Source organism: Haliotis rubra, unplaced genomic scaffold (assembly GCF_003918875.1).
Source record: "Haliotis rubra isolate DU_JTF1 unplaced genomic scaffold, ASM391887v1 Scf197, whole genome shotgun sequence".
Lineage (NCBI taxonomy): Eukaryota > Metazoa > Mollusca > Gastropoda > Lepetellida > Haliotidae > Haliotis > Haliotis rubra.
In genome coordinates, this window is record NW_025765969.1 from 289,023 (window position 1) to 305,908 (window position 16,886).

The 16,886-nt window shown below is 39.2% G+C and overlaps 1 protein-coding gene across 1 annotated transcript; it reads left to right on the top strand.

Annotated features, from left to right (window-relative positions):
• The first annotated feature begins 133 nt into the window (after positions 1–133).
• Positions 134–14,300, top strand: LOC124274979 (H/ACA ribonucleoprotein complex subunit DKC1-like). The gene is made up of 14 exons (XM_046710354.1): positions 134–196; positions 854–897; positions 1,558–1,644; positions 2,181–2,272; positions 2,777–3,026; positions 3,640–3,766; positions 4,890–5,020; positions 6,982–7,125; positions 7,464–7,584; positions 7,942–8,060; positions 8,356–8,459; positions 11,156–11,225; positions 12,863–13,009; positions 13,689–14,300. The coding sequence occupies exons 1-14, from the start codon at positions 181–183 to the stop codon at positions 13,749–13,751; spliced, it is 1,515 nt and encodes a 504-aa protein (XP_046566310.1). The 5' UTR covers positions 134–180; the 3' UTR covers positions 13,752–14,300.
• The last annotated feature ends 2,586 nt before the right edge of the window (positions 14,301–16,886 follow it).

Here is a 16,886-nt window from a genome sequence, read left to right on the forward strand (position 1 = left end):
AATTTTCTTTAAAAATGTTATAAATCAGTGTTATATCCCTACAATGTTAGATATCTACATGTATTCTTTTGCAATGACTGCACTATACGAAAAAAAGTACAAAGTTATCTTCCCTTTTACTGCGGACTGTACCGGTGGAGGTCCTCCGGCTTAATTCAAGTGAAACCCACGTGTTGAAAAATGGCGGACGCACGAGGTAAGGCATCTGCAGTAATCGGCGCTTTTTGCAGCCCACGAATTTAATTCCTCTGAATTTAGACGTTTTTGTTATTATGATACTTTAAGCGAAGTGGTATCTTTAGCATGGTGTTACTTGAAGCCAGTGTTACTTGGTTGCATGGTTGCATTAAGATTTGAAATTTACGTCCACGTGCGTTCAACAATAACAAACTACAAAGCAGATATCGGCTGGCTGTGATTATACATGCTGTTTAGTTAAACTAAAACCAACTGGTATATTACCACAAAGGGGTCTTCTTTGCATTTAAAACCAAGTGACACACAGTTATCCTCAGCTAATGGCAGAAACAGGAAAATCGAAATTGGAGTGCGGTGTTTGGATATTTTTGGACTGAACAGAACCCATTGAACAAGTAGTAATTTGCTTGGTATACCATGGGGTAGTTAAACATGGGGTAATTTCATTTAGTTAAACATAATGTATCTTATGAATGGTTTGTACATCAAATTACAAAAGAAAATTACTGATGAAAATCCTCAAAGTAGAAATTTGCACTCCCCTAAGGCAATATTGTTGCTTGTCCAGTCTAAATTGGGAATGTATTTGTACCGGATCCTTAATTTGATGTTTGTCTATGATCATGCTGTCATATAAAATGTGTTTCCTTTTTAGAATCTAAGAAAAAGCACAGGAAGAAGAGTGGAGAGGACTTGGGGGTAAATATATTATCTATGACATATGTTATGCACTGTATCTTTCTTCACAGTAAGAATGGAGGAAAGAGTTCCTTCCGTTCCCCTAATCCTAACCCTAACTTAAATTTTGGACTTTTAGTCATGTTGTGAGTTCTCTAGTAATTGTTGTGTTAAGTTTTGTTAATAATTTTAGTATATTTATAAATATTATTTGGGATGGGGGAACGGGAGGAGCTCTTACCAGAATGGAACTATCTACAATTAATGAGTTTTAGCAGATTTTGCCATAAAGTTAGTTGCATGACACTGAAAATATTGTGATCCCACAATATTTAGAAGAATTATAGACTCGAGCTGTTACAAGAAGTCTGTCTAGGGCAGATAAGGTACCGCTGTCATGTGCAAATGCATGTCTCAAGCTGTTGTCCTGGCAATGATAGACTGGAGAGAACTCTTATTTTTGAATTCAGTAAATTTCTCAGTGTCATCCAGTGGTGGTTTTTAGACCAGCCACAGCCTGACTCCACAAAAACCAATAACCTATTACCAATTTCCATCTGTCTATTATCGTAGCATTAGCTATGGATTTAAAACATTGAAATTGAAATCGTGGCCATGTGGTAGAGAAGCATTGTCAGGGGTTCTTTTGCCTTGTGATTGGTAATGTGTTTTTGTTTACAGTCTATCCAACAGTCAGAAACTTTTCTGATTCAACCATCTGAGAAGGCAGCCAAACTAGACACATCTCAATGGCCACTGCTGCTCAAGGTGGGTCGATAGTATAGCTGTCACTCACATATTCAGTGACTTGAACCCTTATGCCTTCATGAATTCAATTCATTATTGACTAGAATTGTATACTTCCCAATACATCTGTATGTACTTGACTGACAGTGAACTAGGTTTTTATCTTAGGTTGCACCTGGTGCAAGTAGGTTAACATCTCTTAAATCGAGCCCTGGTATTAAACAATCTGACTTAGCATATTGTTTCCCTTAAGGCAATGTGATGGTGACCCTAGCTGTTATCAATCTGCTAATTGTAGGACTTCATAAATATTAACATGAAATTGTACAGGGGTAGGCCTGTCAGGTATCCTTGGGGATGTGTTGGGGAATCATCATCTCTAATATTATCCTACTGACAGTGATGAGTTAATAACATAGTTTTAGCGAGCACTTCTTTGTGTCATAATAGCGGCATAGTTCTGAGATGCTTTTTCACATTACATGTTCATGTTTATGAAAGATGTTTCGCTGCTGCCTATGAAAAGTTTAATAGTGCAACCATTACTTCATTTTCAGAACTTTGACAAGTTGAATGTGCGAACCAACCACTACACACCCATTCCATCAGGATGCTCTCCCTTGAAAAGACCCATAGAAGATTATGTGAGGTAATGATATGTCATTGATTACAACATAGATTACGACATAGATTATAATGTTGTTGACAGTGGATGATTATAGTCAAGTTGAGCTGGTCAGTCTTATAGTAATTGCTCAAATGCTCAGAGGAATAAACCTAGCATATGTGTCAAAGAATTTTTAACGTCATAGAATATTTGTTGTTAGGTTAACAGTAAGAAATCCACAGATGCCAATACCAGAGGAAGCAAACCTCAAAGACCCTTTCTGACCTTAATCTCTAACAGGGGCAGGGACCAACAAGTACCAGCTTTGTAGGTAATCGAACCATAAACTGTTCAATATCACAATGAAATCCGGGTTCAATTCCCACATTTGTAGGTAATGTGTTCACATTGTGTGGAGCCCATTTCTGGTGTTCCCTGCCATGATATTTGCTGGGATATTGCTAAAAGGGGTGTAAAACCATACTCAAGTAATCTCAAACAATGTTATTGTCCAGTTTTACATGTCCAGCCTAATCCCATCTTCAGGAGTGGTGTGATCAACCTTGACAAGCCCGCAAACCCATCATCTCATGAAGTCGTGGCCTGGATCAAACGTATTCTGCGTGTGGAGAAGACCGGTCACTCCGGTACACTTGACCCCAAGGTGACGGGATGTCTGATCGTGTGTGTCGAACGCGCCACCAGGCTGGTGAAGTCTCAGCAGGGAGCGGGGAAGGAGTACGTCTGTATCTTCAAACTACACAGCGTTGTGGAGGACCAGAAGAGAGTCAAACAGGTTAGGGCAAATCTTGCAGAAAAGTTTTTCCAATACGTCGCAATTATGGTATTGTCAAATGAAAACTAAGGGCATCTGTAATTCATAAGGTTTACAATTATGATCTTGTTTTGGATAACCAACAAGCTACAAAATATGGTCACTAGCTATGCTATAGTTTGAAAAGCTTTGTGGACATGTTTCAAATAATCTATCCAGCTGGCGTCTCCATTCTAGAGTCGCTCATGTGACAAGTTCCTTTTAACAATCAATGGGGCGGTGGGGTAGCCTTATGGTTAAAGGGTTCGCTTGTCTCGCAGAAGATCCAGGTTCGATTCCTTACATGGTACAATGTGTGAAGCACATTTCTGGTGTCCCCCTGCCATGATATTGCTGGAATATTGCTAAAAGCGGCGCAAAAGCAAACCAAATCCAACTACATTATGTAAAGCAGTAAAACTATAGTAGAACATCATGATAAGCATGATAAAGTAGTAATGTGTGAAACACGATGGATTACATTTTCAAGGAAATTTACAAGATCTTGATGCTTGGTACTAATATATTTTGTTGAACAAAATAGTGTATCATTTCTGGTGAAAGACACTTCTTAGCATTTGTACTTCATTGACAGACAATTGAAGGCATGACGGGAGCTCTCTTCCAACGTCCACCTCTCATCTCTGCCGTCAAACGTCAGCTTCGTATCCGCACAGTGTATGAGTGCAAGATGACAGAGTATGATCAAGAGAAAGCTATGGGTAAGTCCTCTGTCATTACTTTTCTTCAAACTTTCTTGGTTATGATGATCATTTAACAAACACGTTTTTGAATTGTTTTAAACTTGCGAACTTTTTTGTATCTGACCTTGCTTTTGCTCAGATATCATAGGAAGTTCATGAGTTTCATAAAATTAGTGTGTGAAGAGAATAGGTCTGGTATTTTATTTGTTACCCATCTTTTAACAGTTTTTACATTCTAACCGCTCTTAACTTTTGAGAATGAGGAACCTAGGGGCATCCATGGTCATTCAGCCAAAGACCACGAATTGGGGATCAACTCCATGTGACACAGATCCATCTTGTATATCACATGTGTCATTTGAGTTATGCATCTTCTTTTGTTTGTTCACCACATGGGTAATAAAGGGAAATAACTAGGAAAATATGACACTTTAAACACATTCTAAATCGCTTCCTTTAGATTGAGGCTTGTTTTCAGGTTATATTTGGTCTCCAGTAACTATAGTTACAGTCCGTTTGAGTCAGAAACAGACCGATGAATTGCAAATTTTATCATTGTACAAAATTGCCACATAAATATAAATAGTACACATGTTTATCATTTACTAATACCCAACAGCTTTCTTATATATGAAAATTTTCCGGACTCCACCAAAAAAGTTCTTTAAGAAACTTGACACAGTTCACTATTTGTTACGAGGGAGGAGTGCAGAGAAAGGGACAGCCAGGTGTTAGAGAAGCACGTGCACACCAAGTTATTGATTCATTAGCCTGTGCTGTGCTGTCTCCATCCTTTCTCGCACACTGTGGGTATTAGTAAATGATAAACGTGTACTATTTATATTTATGTGGCAATTTTGTACAATGATAAAATTTGCAATTCATCGGTCCGTTTCTGTCTCAAACGGACTGTACTTTTGCTATTACAAGAGGTAACCGAATGGATTGAGCGAAGGCTTAGTTTGTTGCATGTCATTGCACGTAACAATCACTGGTTTGTCTGGTCTAAACTTGATTATTAGAGGCGGCTGTCATGTAGCTGGAATATAGCTGAGTGTGGCGTCAACGTAGCCTACATGTGAGTGTTGTCCATGTCTTGAGTGACTATATAACTGAAGGGTGGTTCTCTGTGTTTGCTCAGGTATATTCTGGGTGAGCTGTGAGGCGGGCACCTACATCCGAACCATGTGTGTCCATCTTGGCCTCTTCCTAGGGGTCGGAGGTCAGATGCAGGAACTGCGTAGGGTTCGCTCAGGGATTCAGTCAGAGAAGGTACGTTGTGTGCGGCGATGCGTTGATTCTGTTTCGAGGACTCGAGCAGGATCCTTTTTAGGAAATAAACATCATGTGTTGGCCAATTTCTAGGTGTTATTGAGTATTTGAAGCAAGGGTTTTTTATTTGGAACCTACAGCATTAGTCTGTCACGGTAGCATCTGGAACTGCTCATTTGTGACGTTATTCGGACTAGTGTTGGGAACTGGTTAAAATCTCATAATTGATGATTGGTTCATTACAACCGATCAATCATCGAAAATAATTGGTTAGCGTCATTTATGAAAGTTGTTGATGCACAAAAAAAAATAAGGAAAACAACATTTAGTTCTGTGGGTTTTTTGAGCATCTTTAAAGGATGTCTAGTATGTTAGGAACATAAATTTCTTAGAGTCTTTAAGATAAATTCAATCATGACTTGGAACGAGCTTGTAGTGCTTATGAAAAGTAACAAACAAATACTGTTAATGAAAACAAGTGTTCCAGAGTTGTTTGTGTTCGATTATGAGAAAACATGATCGACTGCTTGGTCATTTAGTCACTGCGACCAATCTTCGATTATTTCAATGAATCGGACCACCACTAATTCAGACTTTGTCACAATATGATGTGAATGACGTCACCACTGCTGACGACATTATAATACAATAGTGTGTGCTATATTTGTACGTATTAATTTCCGGGAATCAAATACCATTCGATTATGTTTTTCAACCAATCAAATTAAAGAACACACTGACTTGGTTTACAATCAAGTTTGACCTTTTTGTTTCCATTTCTGTCATCGGTCAATGTTGTAACTATCATAATTGTCACCGTCACCACTTGTTTACATAATGCTTTATCAATGATTTAAATGCTCATACTGGGTCAGCATGGAAGAAGGTGGTGTGTCGCTCGGATAATGTTCTTTGTTTCACAAAACAATGTAAACAAAATTCCCATGATCTGTTTGATTGGCATTTAGAAGTTGGTGACTAAGAAAGTCAGATTGTTTATGGATAACAACTTCTTTTATTATATATGATGCGACGTTTCGGTATGGGTACTTTTACCATTGTCAAGCAAGAGTGAAGTACTACAGCACAGAACAGACTTACATACATGAACAGGGATTAAGTAATAACATGTAGGTATGAATCAAGGGGATTAACAACAACAAGGCACGGTGGTAATAATGTAGTGACTATAGGAGGAAGCCAATGGGCCCATGCTATTATTTACATATGTTGATTGTTGATCGATACTGGTCATAGTGAAACAGGATTTAGATTGTCCAGGGCAAAGCTATCGTAGCGCTACGACTGTCGTAAGTCTGTTACAGTATAGGAGTTACAGCAGTCGTAGCGCTACGATAGCTTTGTGAATCCGGACCCAGGCCGTTGATTCTGATGAGCTAACTTTGTCATGAAGTTTGTATTACGCCTGCTTGAAATCGGTGAAATAGATAAGAGACCTACCTGAAGCATTGAAGTCAAAGATACAGCATCTGTATCTACTTGGTAGGGCTGCGCAATATAACCGGTTTAACGGTGATTACCCGTTCAGACATGAAAACGATACTTATTGCGATACGCTGATTGAGAACCGGTATTTTGACTTGCATTTGGGAAACTTCGTAACACTCGGAAATGTTCGGATATGTCCTTGTTTCATTTGGGCCAAATATTATTCACATTTTTATTTTATCATGATTAAAAGTTGTTATTAAAGCTTAATCAAGCCTAGTGGTTTTGTTGTGTTTTTGCTCTATAAATCAGGAAGTAACTCAATTATAAGTAGTTTTTGTTTAAAAATACTTCATGCAATACATATCGCAATACATGCTTTCGCATCGCAATATATTGCAATATGAAAATTCTCTGCAATACCCAGCCCTACTATCTACTTGGCTATGGAAACAGGAGGAAAACACAAACCTACCTGTCAATTGATGCTGAGGTTTGTATCTTGTTTCCAGGAGGGGATGGTGACTATGCACGACGTGATGGATGCCCAGTGGGCGTACGACCATCACAAGGATGAAGAGTATCTGCGCAGAGTTATCCGCCCCTTGGAGTCTCTTCTCATCTCTCACAAGAGAATCATCATGAAAGACACTGCTGTATGTACACTTTCAATATTAGGGGTGGTGGGATAGCCTAGTAGTTTAAAGGGTTTGATTGATTTCAGTGAGTACAGTGGGTGAAGCAGATTTCTGGTGTCCTCAGCATAAAACCTCACTTTTAGGTTTTCTCAAAGATTAAAATGCCTTGATTTTGAATATGCCCTTGAGGGCTTATAGATTTGATAGTGTGTTTCCAATCCAGTTTTTATTTTGTGCTCCATGGTGTGACAAAGGTATTTAATTATATTTGGTTACAGATGTCATGACGATACCCACTGAATGTCCATTTTGTCGTGAATGTACCTTTGATGTTGACATTAATATTCTCTCTCCAGATCAATGCTGTGTGTTATGGAGCAAAGATCATGTTGCCTGGTGTGCTGAGATACGACGATGGCATTGAGGTCAACGATGAGATCGTCATTATCACAACTAAAGGGGAGGCTGTAGCATTAGGTGTGTAGCCCGTCTGCCGTTCTCTGTGTTTGGGGAAGAAGTACATTCCTGAAGCTGACAATAAATGGAGGATCATTTGTGTGTTTTTCCAGGTGTGGAAGAAAATGCCTCCAATTTCATGTCCAGACTGACATTGTAAAACTTACTTTGCTAATATCAGTTACATCTTCCAGAAATCAAAAGGGTTAGTTTCCATGGTAGAGACATATTTATGAAGTCATGCTTTTGATTTTGTCTGGCATGATTCGATATTAAGGTCCTATCACTCCCAGACTCACAGCATCAGGGGCCTTGACTGATTATTTGCAATTTAAATGATAGCTGGGAAGTTTTAAATGCATGTGATTATCTTTCCAGCCATTGCTCAAATGACGACAGCAGTGATCTCCACGTGTGACCACAATGTTGTGGCCAAGATCAAGCGGGTTATTATGGAGAGGGACACCTACCCTCGCAAGTGGGGCTTGGGACCGAAGGTGGGTGATAGAGCGTCAAGATGATGTTGTCAAGGCAACATTCATTAGATAAAACTTATGTTCCATGCAACTGTGCAAACTAATAATTAGTTATAAAAAAAACATTCATTAGAAAAAACCTGGGGGAAAAACCCTTAAAATTGGTGATTACATTAAAAATGTATATATTTTGATTATAATCGATAATCATTCACCACAAGTCCTCCGATAATCGACAGATTTTGTTTCTGATTCCCAACACTAATGCTGCTTATTGATGCTTGATGTGTTTGTTCAAATCTACCCTATTTTTCAGGCATCTCAAAAGAAGAAAATGATTTTAGATGGCAAACTTGATAAATATGGCAAACCCAATGAGAAGACTCCAAAGGATTGGTCCAAGTCATACGTAGATTTCAAGTGAGTGTCTTGTTTTAGTGAACAGTGCTGAAATTGTTTTGAGGTGGCTAAATATTTATCGTGGTTCAATGGTTTTGCAAGTTGATTTATCAGTTATATTTGATAAAACCCAAAGTTATCTGGATGACATCTTTCCCTCATGGTTTTGGCCTAATACAGAATAACAGTGCATTGGTTTGTGTTTCATGCTCCATTGGGGCGGTGGGGTAGCCTGATGGTTAAAGCGTTCGCTCATCATGCCGAAGACCCGGCTTCGATTCCCCACATGGGTACAATGTGTGAAGCTCATTTCAGGTGTCCCCCACCGTGATATTGCTGGAATATTGCTAAAAAGCGGCGTAAAACCAAACTCACTCACTCACTCATGCTCCATCAGTCCATCCCTGCAAGATGTTTATGGGGCTGATCATATATGATATATTGTCACCAAACTTGGTACATTGACAGCTGTAGTGATGCCTTTTGATGGTTTAGGATTTTTGAGAGAAAAAGTTAGTTTCCATAGTTACAACTTTGGCTTAGAATGAAAATGGGTGGGGGTGAATGGTCATTTCCGGAGTAGATCTTGGATACTGCATAATTATTATCCCCCGCAACGCGTTTTGCGGGGGGTATTAAAATGGACTCCGTCCGTCCGTGCACATTTGTCTTTTCCGGAGCAGAACTCTAAAACCGTTCACTATTTCTTCACCAAACTTGGCAAATACATGGATCTGGTGGTGTACTGGTGCCTTTTGGTAGTTTTGGAATTCTGAATTAAAAGTTTTTGGCGTTTCCATGGCAACAAGTTCGACTTTGACTGAAATTAGTGGTAGTGCTCTTTTCCGGAGCAGAACTCTGAAACCGTTCAATATTTCTTCACCAAACTTGGTACATGGATAGATCTGGTGGTGTACTGGTGCCTTTTGGTAGTTTTGGAATTCTGAATAAAATATTGTTGGCGTTTCCGTGGCAACAAGTTCCACTTAGACTGAAATTGGTGGTAGTGCTCTTTTCCGGAGCAGAACTCTAAAACCGTTCAATATTTCTTCACCAAACTTGGCACATAGATAGATCTGGTGGTGTACTGGTGCCTTTTGGTAGTTTTGGAATTCTGAATAAAATATTTTCGGCGTTTCCATGGCAACAAGTTTGACTTAGACTGAAATTGGTGGTTGTGCTCTTTTCCGGAGCAGAACTCTAAAACCGTTCAATATTTCTTCACCAAACTTGGCACATAGATAGATCTGGTGGTGTACTGGTGCCTTTTGGTAGTTTTGGAATTCTGAATAAAATATTTTTGGCGTTTCCATGGCAACAAGTTTGACTTAGCCTGAAATTGTGGTAGTGCTCTTTTCGAACAGAACTCTAAAACCGTTCAATATTTCTTCACCAAACTTGGCACATAGATAGATCTGGTGGTGTACTGGTGCCTTTTGGTAGTTTTGGAATTCTGAATAAAATATTTTTGGCGTTTCCATGGCAACAAGTTCCACTTAGACTGAAATTGGTGGTTGTGCTCTTTTCCGGAGCAGAACTCTAAAACCGTTCAATATTTCTTCACCAAACTTGGCACATAGATAGATCTGGTGGTGTACTGGTGCCTTTTGGTAGTTTTGGAATTCTGAATAAAATATTTTTGGCGTTTCCATGGCAACAAGTTTGACTTAGCCTGAAATTGTGGTAGTGCTCTTTTCGAGACAGAACTCTAAAACTGTTCACTATTTCTTCACCAAACTTGGCACATAGATAGATCTGGTGGTGTACTGGTGCCTTTTGGTAGTTTTGGAATTCTGAATAAAATATTTTTGGCGTTTCCATGGCAACAAGTTTGACTTAGCCTGAAATTGTGGTAGTGCTCTTTTCGAGACAGAACTCTAAAACTGTTCACTATTTCTTCACCAAACTTGGCACATAGATAGATCTGGTGGTGTACTGGTGCCTTTTGGTAGTTTTGGAATTCTGAATAAAATATTTTTGGCGTTTCCATGGCAACAAGTTTGACTTAGCCTGAAATTGTAGTAGTGCTCTTTTCCGGAGCAGAACTCTAAAACCGTTCAATGTTTCTTCACCAAACTTGGCACATAGATTGGTCTAGTGGTGTACTGGTGCCTTTTGGTAGTTTTGGAATTCTGAATAAAATATTTTTGGCATTTCCATGGCAACAAGTTTGACTGAAATTGGTGATAGTGCTGCTTTCTGGAGCAGAACTTTAAAAACCTTTCAATACTCTCCTTCCACTTTTCTATATACACACCTAAATATTTCTATATACACACCTAAATATTTGACATAATCATAACTCGTAGACATAATCATGAAGAGTATTTTGCCATTGCGGGGGATATTGATGACTTTGTCTTCTTGTTTTTCTTGCAACTTGGCACATGGTTTAGACACGAGGGCCGGTGGGGTAGTCTAGTGGTTAAAGCGTTGGTTTGTCACCCCTAAGACCCGGGTTCGAATCCCCACATGGGTACAATGAGTGAAGCCCATTTCTGGTGTCCCCTGCCGTGATATTGCTGGAATATTGCTAAAAGCGGCGTAAAACCAAACTCACTCAGTCAGTCAGTCAGTTTAGACACGACATGGTCTAATGTTTTGGATATTTTGAAACAATTTTTTGTTTTCAAATTTACATAGCAACAGGTTTCATATTCACTAGTATGTTCTGCATTATGAAAGTATAAAATATTGATTTGTTTCCTTTTTTTCAGTATTAAGAAGGAAGAAACCTCCAATGGCTCAGGAGATGCACCTCCATCAACACCAGGAAAAGCCACAAAGGTGAGTTCTTTGCTATACTTCATGTAACATTTAAATGAGGATGGGACAGTCTCCGTGGTGTAGTGGTTAGAGCGTCAGCCCGGAGAGCGGACGGTCGCTGGTTCGATCCCTGACCGCGTCATACCAAAAGACGTTAAAATATGGTACTTGTTGGTCCCTGCCTGGCACTCGGCATTAATGGGTACAACAAGGACTGGTCAGCTCAGAGTCAGTATAATGTGTCTGAGTGGGGTATTCATGCTTCACTGCGGCATGGTATCTCAGTGGGCTAGCACTATAAAACCAGCTTAAGTCTGGGCTAGTACAAGCAGCCACACATACACATACACACGCATGCACGTCATCATATGAGTGAAACATTCTCAAGCACAACGTAAAACCCATTTTCACCTCACCTCAAATGAGGATGGTAGGTCAGGGCTGTTAAGCATTTTGGGTGGGTGCGTGCGTGCGTGTGTGTGTGTGTGTGTGTGTGTGTGTGTTTGCGTTGTTATGGCGAATGTTTGGGGTTTTCAGGGTTTGATTACAAACATTTCAATATTATCACACATGTGATCCTGTTTGTACTGGTTTATATTAATTAAAAGGACTATATAAAAGAACAATGTGTTGTGTCACGAAGTATATGTGTTAAATATATGAACATGATAAAAATCTTGATTTGGACATTTTGAAAGAAAAATGCCAATTTAAGGTGCCGTGTCTGACCTTAATATATGGACATAGGGTTGCAAGAAGGGTGCAAGTAGGTTTCATTTCCATAAATTGAGAATTCCTTAAATCCTGAAACACACTGGTAGCTTCCCCTTCCATGCTGTTGATTTAAAATTATTTAAAATGGTACAAGAAGCATGTTCACTCAAACTTGTCAAATGTCTCGAAGGAGGAATAATAGCGTCATTTGTGGTAATCTAATCTATTTTCAAATAGTTTCTGTCCAGTTTTAGGGGCAATGGGGTAGCCAGATGGTTCAAGCGTTTGCTCGTCATGCTGAAGACCCAGGTTCAATTCCTCACATGGGTACAATGGGTGAAGCCAATTTTTGGTGTCTCCCACCATGATGTTGCTGGAATATTGTTAAAAACGGCCTAAAACCATACTCACCCGCTCATCACTGTCTAGGTTTACAGATAAGCAACAAATTTTGATTGAATACACTCAAAAACCTTACAACTACTGGTGTATCAACATAAGTACCATGTATTTCTGTTTTGGATTTCGATGCTCAAGCTGTTGATCACTGGATTGTCCAGGGGTGGAAATATCTTTAAAATTGATAGTGTACTCTGGCACATTGGCACATGTAAAGTCACTTGCCCTGATAATTTTTCCACTATACCAACTGTTTTCTTGCTGATTATTTAAATAAACAACATAATTAACATTGGAAAGTCAACTGGACACCGGTACAGTGTGATATACAAATTTGCTTGCCCGACAAAAAAAGATCACTGGACTCGGACGTCGGGCAATGGGTTATTTCCACCCCTGTTGTCTGGCCCAGACTTGGTTTTTTACAGACCACCACCATTTAGCTGGAATATTGCTGATTGTGGTGTAAAACTAAACTCACTGAAAGTGGTTTTTATACACCTCTGTTGTGTGTGTGTCATTAACACCTGGTTGACTTGTTGCAGAGGAAGCTCGATGGCTCCAGCAGCAGCAGTTCCGACGAGGAAGTTGCCACACCCGCAAAATCTCAGACACAAGAGACACCAGAAAGTAGTGAGAAGAAGAAAAAGAAGAAGAAGAAGAAAGACAAGAAGCAAGAGGAAGTTGAGGAGGTGAGTCATCCTCTTCTGATTTCTTCATCAAAAAAATAATATTTTACCTCATCCTCACTCACACTATTTGCTACCCGTGGGAAGGTCCGGGTTAGAATATTGATCTTCAGTAACCCATGCTTGCCGTGATATTGCAAAATTGCTAAAATCTGCATTAACTAAACTGACTCACTCACTCACATCAAGATACAGTGGGAAATGTCTGTAGTTCCCCAACTATGCTTGTCGAACACACCCCACATCCAGACACTTACCCTTAACTTGGGGATCGGTGATAAGGCTGACAATGCTGACTTGGTTGACTAATAATTGACACTTGTCATCTGTTCCCAGTTCGGCGCAGATTGATGCTCATGCTGTTGATCACTGGATTGTGTGGATTGCGACATTTACAGACCGTCATGTAGCTGGATAATTGTTTGGCATAAAACTAAACACACGCTCGCTCACTCACTCAAACACTTGACAGTGCACAATGGACAATCACAACTGAAAACAAAAATCTCAAAACACAGTATGTCTATACTAACATGAGTTAGTTTGGGTAAGAGTTCTGATGGAAATGGATTCCTTATTGCATGATCGTTTCTACAGTGTATCGCTGCATTTCGAGATAACTACTGCATTTGTAAACTTTGTTCTACTTGTGTAATGGAGCAGTCTGTCATCTTTATTCCAGCCTTCATCAGAGAAGAAGAAGAAAAAGAAGAAGAAGAAGAAACAGGAGTCTGACTCTGATTAGATCAATGTACTCCATTATTCCCATCAGGGAGGTATACGACAGATACCGCACAGGATATACGAGATATGCCACCCGGAAAGTCTACAGAACTGTACAAGAGGTGTGGCACTGGATGTATAGGGTTGCAGGTCAGGATTTGTGGAATGGCAAGGAACTGCATACACCAAACCTCAGCCTGAAGACAAGACATGGTTCCATGTGTAGGACAATGTGATTGTGGTGATGGACAAGCTTGTTGGTGTAGAAAACTGAACGAGTTCAGGGAAGATATACTACAAGTCCCTAGCCTCAGTGCTTCTCTGTGGTCTTAAAATACAAACTTACCAGTTCATTCCTTTCGTTGAATCAGCCATGTGTTTCATATTCGTTTTGGTTTTGTTCAGTTACACATACTAATCTGAGATGTCTCAGATTTGAAGTACTTACTGTAAATCATGAAATTAATGCGTCACAAATTTAATGCGAGTGCAAGGGTCTAGACTAAAATGCATCACGAAATTAATGCGAGCTCAGGAATCTGTGTTGATGATAAAATGTGACACCCTGAATCTTTGGTGGTGTTCTTTTTCTTTTCACAAATAACCTTTGATGTTTGAATGGAAATGAGCTGACGATGTTTTGATTACACTGCCATGTTTGATCACGTGATTGCTTGCAACTACTTGTCGTATAAACATAATCCGACTTCAAAGACATAAGTCATCTACCAAGGTACGGTTCATGGCCGGGAAGATACCTGTAATGAGGAAGTGACCTGTATTGGTGTAATGTGTAGTGTCAACAGATTTACATTTACTGTCTTTTAATAAGTTCTCAAAAGTAGACATGGTCAGACTGAAATGCATCATTATAATAATGCAAGAAGAGTACCGACGCATTTTTCGCATTAATTTCATGATTTACAGTATTCGATTTGTTGCAAAAATCAATGGTTGGGTGAATTTGCACCCTCTGAAAATGTGTTACAAGGTATTATTTGGTTTTCAAGGTCTTGATTTTAAAATCAAAGTATTTTTAACTGATGTAAAACAGGAAATTGTTTTGAGGAGAGGATTTGGATACTGCCATGTTGTGTATGTGGTACACAGACTATTTGTTTTAGTTTAGTGAATGGATGGATTTACACCAATATTATGTAGTGATAAATAATACTGAAAATCAGTGAAGTTATCAGGATTATGCATTTATCAATCATTTGATTAATTTTAGTTTTTAAACACAGAAGAGAGATCGTGTCACTGAAGTTGACATCAAGTATTTACGAGATTTGGGTTGAGTGTTGATAATAGCAAATTGCTGGCACGAATAATAGCATTTGCTGAGGTTACTTACAGAGGATTATTTCAGTATTTACTTGTTATAGTTCTTCATTTTGGCTTGTCTTACATCTTATTCTGTTTTTCGGGCATTAACAATCATATTCTCAAGAATTCTCTCATACAATGTTAGTATTGGATACCAAGTTATTTTAAATGTTATGAAATATGCCGTAATTTTACTCACCAGATCAAAGTGGTGACAATAATGAACTCTAAGAATGTGCCAAATTGGTTGAAGAATAACGTCCTATGGGATAGACTCGCACCAAGTTCAGGAAGAATATCAAAGGGGGGGTAGATATTTCTTGGATTCTGACAGACAAAACCTTAAAAAATTGCTTCTTATAAGGTTGAGTAATTTAACAAAAGCGAGAGAAATGAAATGTTTTATTCAAGATAAAAATGCAAGATTCCATGGTAAAAGGTTACTAAGGTGTTTTCTGACTTAATGCATTTAACATTCCTAAAGCTATAGTGCGAAAGGAATGTCAATCGTAGCTAGCTACATGTGAGCTGGTTCGATCAAGTTTTCGCACAAGAGATGACACGCAGTGTTTTTATGAAAGTTTGGAGTGATGGACATGTAATGTGCATTTCTGTCATCAGGTATACATCATTGTATTTTGTAAAACATATTGTAAATAAATCATCATTAACTAATGCTTATTGTCTTTTACAAATCATCACTGTCTGGATTTAGAGGGCTCGTCACGCTGAAGACCCGGGTTCAATTCCCCACAGGGGTAACAATGTGTGAAGCCCATTTCTGGTGTCCCCTGCCGTGATATTGCTGGAATATTGCTAAAGCGGTGTAAAATTGAACTCGCTCACTCACTAGATTTAGACGGCAAAAGTGGCCTTGTCATCTGAGGTTCTGCTGTTCTCTGCAGAGTTGTGTCCCATTGTTTGACGGGAAACCTGTTATTGTCCCCATTTGCAAAAGGGGACTATGTATTCAACAGCGTCCATACGTACGTCCCGATTCTTGTTAACGCGATATCTCATGAACTGTTGTACCCAATGTCTTCATATTTGGTGACAGCCTACACTGGGGGATTACGCAGACAACTGTCAATATTGGTGAGCTTGACCTTATCTTTGATCACTGTTTAAACTCTTGTTAACACGATTTCTGATGAACTGTTGTACCCAATGTCTTCAATTATGTCGACAGCCTACATTGGGTGATTATACAGACACCAGTCATTTCAGGCATCTTTTATCTGACAAAAATATAAAAAGTAGTAATGTTATAAGTATTTCGTTCTTTAGCGGCGGGGGACATTGTCATATTAGTGGCAAACACTTGTTATTAGATCGAAAGCCAGGTTCACCCGATTCCTTGGTTTGTCATTCTCTGGTCTCGTATTCACAAAAGTGATAAATGTATGCAGTGATTGAACTAGAATACTCTTGTGTGTTCGTGGCATTTAACCCAAGTTACCCAACTCGCTGTCCAGATCAACTGCTTGAATTAGCTTTGGTGGGTTCAAACACACTGTATTAGCTTGTGGTGGGTTCAGACCCTACACTGTGTAGATAAGCTTGTGGTGGGTTCAAACACACTAGTAGTTTATGGTGGGTTCAGACCTTGCACTGTATTAGCTTATGGTGGGTTCAGACCCTAAACTATGTAGATTAACTTGTGGGTTCAGACCTTACACAGTGTAGATTAGCTGGTGGAGGGTTCAGACCTACACTGTGTAGATCAACCTGTGGTGGGTTCAGACCTTACACTCTGTAAATCCGCTTGTGGTGGGTTCAGTCCTTACATTGTGTAGATCAACTTGTGGTGGGTTCAGACCTTACACTGTGT

What these genes read in the sequence shown, in the direction of transcription:
- LOC124274979 (XM_046710354.1), top strand. An exon ending in AATGGCCACTGCTGCTCAAG is followed by an intron (nt 1,645 to 2,180) that starts GTGGGTCGATAG and finishes CTTCATTTTCAG; the next exon opens with AACTTTGACAAGTTGAATGT. An exon ending in TCATCATGAAAGACACTGCT is followed by an intron (nt 7,126 to 7,463) that starts GTATGTACACTT and finishes TTCTCTCTCCAG; the next exon opens with ATCAATGCTGTGTGTTATGG.